Genomic DNA, 3,992 nt, shown 5'->3' on the forward strand with positions numbered 1-3,992 from the left:
AAGGATCACATGCTGAGTCATATGCACTTTTGCCAAAGTATGGAAATAAGTTATTAGAAAAATATGCAGGGAGCAATTATGTGATAGAATCTGAATTGAGAACAGTGCTATTGAAAGAAGTAAGAGTATTCAAGCGCCTGTTTATCTGCTTTGAAGCATGCAAGAAGGGAGTCTTGAATGGGTGTAGGCCATTTATAGGCCTAGATGGCTGCCACCTTAAAAGACCATATGGTGGTGTGTTATTGGCAGTGTAGACACTGAATTTTGTCACCCCTCGACGATGATGACAACAGGGCACGGACAGACATCAGTATCTCTCTTAAGAAGGACTCTTGTCCCTACATCTAAACCAAATCACCCTAACATCCCTAAAATGACTTATAAGACCCTTTTACCAAATGCTGAAGGAGGTACTACTCACCCTCCCCCACCACGACGGTCCCGCTAGCCGGTTAGCAGGTCATGGGGGTCTAGGGGGTAGGCAGCCCCCCATGTGGGGGGTGTAGGGGGGTGGAGCCCCTCGACAGAAAATTTTTTGAAGAGTCTGAAGGGAGCCATAAACCCAAAAAAATAAGAAAAAATGGCACTGCGCCCCCACGGCGCCGTGGACTCCTTGCCACGGTGCCGTAGGCTCCTTCCCATGACACCATGGGGATGTGTACCGGATTTCTACGACGTCACGAGGGGGTGTGACATCAGCTTGCTGACGTCACCCACGACGCCGTGGAGGACTTATCTGCCCATGAGAGAGAGGGGACCCCTCCCTATAAATAGGAGGGTCCCCTTACCCCAAAGAACAAGCTTTTCTCGGGTAAGGAGACCCTCCAGGGCTTGTTTTGCCCCATTTTCACCCTCTTTTCCTCTGTCTTTTCCTCGTGAGTATGTGAGTGAGTAGAGTTCTTCGACGTGGGTAGATCCTTCGGTTACCCATCTAAGCATAGAGCGATTCTGCTCTTGGGTATTGTTATCCCTTCAGTGTACGAATAACGAAAAACCTCCTTTACAGTCGTTATTCTGTCTGTATACAGATAACGAGAATCTCTTATATAGCCGTTACTCTGCCTAAAGTCTGAGTGACAAAACTCATCTCGTATAACCTCATTCTATCCGACAAGAGAGAGACAATCCAATCGTTCGTCTCCACCTGAGCCGTGGGACATCACATATTTTACCCTCGGTGCGCTTTCATTTATTTCTTGCATTTCTAGACAGGTATCTGTCTCTTTCCCTCTCATTATTTTTGGCATAATGTAGACAATTAAAGCAACTCGTTTAGTGTACATAATAAATGATTTTCTCTTTCTTTGTCAAGATTAGTGTACCATAACTTAGCCTTACATGTTAGTATAAGATATATTATCAAGGGAGAATATTAAAAAACCAGCATCTAGTAGAAAGACCGATTTATCCGGGCGAGGTGGGTGCCTAACACCTTCCCACCCTCGTAATTTGACTACTTACCCTGAATCTCTGACCAGACCATATGGAATCACGTAACCCTTTCCGCTAACCCCGGATGGGGCTATACCCATTGGGTCCTAGGCCCTAACCCTAGGTGGCGACTCCATTTCTTTATAGAGCATGATCCCAATCCTCGTGATGATATATCGGAACGATACACCGTTATACATCAAACCCAATTCTTGTCACCAAGAGGCTGAGGAACCCTCGTCCTAAGGACCATGGTACTTATAGGCAGCAATTTCAATTAATGGGAATAATGGATTATTCCCTGTTGCTTTTGGTGTTGTTGAATCTGAATGCAAGGATAGTTGGATCTTCTTCTTACAACACTTGCATGATTCAATTTATACAGAAATGGAGTTACCTATCATATTCATGACTGATAAACAAAAGGTATGATGAGTAAGGTTTGCTCTTGTTTTAGATCAATTTTGAAAATTAATTTGTTTATGACTTGTACTATACATCACATAAATTTTGATCAATTTCATTTTGTTGTTTTATAGGGACTCTCCCAAGCAATAGCACAGATATTTTCATATGCCAACCATAAGCATTGTGCCAAACATCTGTACAACAACTTTAAAGTGAATTATCCTTGTGCACTATTAAAGAGCCATTTCTGGGCTGCTGTCAGAGCCTACAATCCCATTCAGTTCCAGAGGTCAATGAATGCCATGAAGTCTCTCAATAAGGAAGCCCATGACTGATTGATGAAAAATCCAATATCAGCATGGGCTAGACATGCATTTGACCATAGGATCAAGAGTGACCATGTCACTAACAATATGACAGAGTCTTTCAACTAGTGGATAGGACAGTCAAGAAGCAAACCAATCCTTACCCTGATTGATGAGATAAGGTTGAGATTGATGGGTAGGTTACATAAGAGATATGAAATGGGTATCTCATTTGTGGGTAGGGTGACACCACAAATGAAGAAGAGATTAGACATAGTACAAAGTGAGTCCAGATTTTGTACAGTTTATCCTGCATCCACAAATCAATTTGAGGTACAAGATGGGAGGTACAAGTTTGTAGTCAATTTGGAGAATAGTTATTGTGATTGTGGAGTGTGGGGTGCTACAGGACTACCTTGCAAACGTGGTGCAGCATCAATTAATTTTAAGAGAAAAAAGATAGAAAATTACTGTGATGAATATTTTCCAGTAGAAACATATCTAGAAGCACATCAGACCATGATACACCCATTACCAGATGTAAGCCTCCTATTGGATGATGATAATGATGGCAATCTTATCTTGCAGCCCCCACCATTGAGGAGGTTACCTGGTAGACCACACAAGAGTAGAAGAAAGGAACCCGGTGAACAATCCTCTCAAGATATTAGGAAGTCCAAAAAAAGTATCAGATGTGATTTCTGTAAGAAAATAGGGCACAATAGGAGGGGTTGTCAAAGAGCTCCAGTAGCTGAGAAGGGTTCTTCTTCTAGGAAGAGATCAAGGTCCAAGGTATTATTCCTAAAAGTTTTTAAACATACTCTAACAGGTTATGTTTTTATGTATGTAATATAATAGGGGCTGCCAAAGAGCTCCAGTAGATTAGAATTTGAGCTCTTAGAATTTTGCTATTGAAACTGATTGAGAATGGACTTTTACAAGGAAAGTAGAAGAATAATAAACATTGTGAAACCAACTCATCTCAAAGGGTGACAAGGTCCATGGCATCTTCTACAACCTCAGTTGTCACTGCGCAAGAGCATAGATTAGCAAAAATGGCTACCAAGTTAGCCAAGAAGAAGGCAAGGAGGGCTGAGAAAGCTGCCCATGATCCTCATGAACCTGGACCATTCTGACTTCCTGATGCTAATGTGCTGCTGTTAGGATGATGGTGTTGCTGCTAGCTGCTGCTGCTACTGTTGCTGTTATGATGGTGATAGTACTGTTGCTGTTATGATGGTGGTGGTGCTGGTGCTGTTGTGGTGGTGATGGTTCTATTGCTGTTATGATGGTGGTGGTGTTGTTGCTGTTGTGGTGGTGATGGTCCTGCTGTTGCTGCCAGCCCACCTTGTTGCGTTTTGTTTTTTTGTTATTTTGTTATTGAGTTAATATGGTGAAACTATTGGGCTTCTATGGTTGTTTATGGAACAGTATAGATGATGTGCTCAAAACAATTTGATGTTTTCTTTGTGTTTGAGAATTAATGGAATAGTATGGAGTTTATGTGTATTTCACAGGTCTTCATTGTCCAATACCATTGTTACTGTCACTGCTTGGATGTATTTGAGTTGGAGTAGGACATTCACATGAACAACAGCTGTTTGTTTTAAAATAAAAAGGAGAAGTAGTGCATGAGTTGCTGCTGCCACATGGATCTTTAGAATTTGGATGTCACATGTTATTGAAGTATATGTAGCTTTGAACACTAGTGCAGCCTGTCTAGCAAGTTACTTTGCTGGAGTTTTTATTTTTTCAGCAAGATTCCAGACCTTAATGGTAATCTTCTTGCATGGTATTTAAATATAGAAAATCAGATTTGAGAGTCCGTGAGGAGAAGTAACCTAGGAT

The 3,992-nt window shown here is 41.6% G+C and overlaps 1 protein-coding gene across 1 annotated transcript; it reads left to right on the forward strand.

Annotated features, from left to right (window-relative positions):
* The first annotated feature begins 2,363 nt into the window (after positions 1 to 2,363).
* LOC122672013 lies at positions 2,364 to 3,413 on the forward strand. The gene is made up of 2 exons (XM_043869522.1): positions 2,364 to 2,936; positions 3,309 to 3,413. The coding sequence occupies exons 1-2, from the start codon at positions 2,364 to 2,366 to the stop codon at positions 3,411 to 3,413; spliced, it is 678 nt and encodes a 225-aa protein (XP_043725457.1).
* Positions 3,414 to 3,992: the final 579 nt, after the last annotated feature.

This window comes from Telopea speciosissima, chromosome 8 (genome assembly GCF_018873765.1).
Source record: "Telopea speciosissima isolate NSW1024214 ecotype Mountain lineage chromosome 8, Tspe_v1, whole genome shotgun sequence".
NCBI lineage: Eukaryota > Viridiplantae > Streptophyta > Magnoliopsida > Proteales > Proteaceae > Telopea > Telopea speciosissima.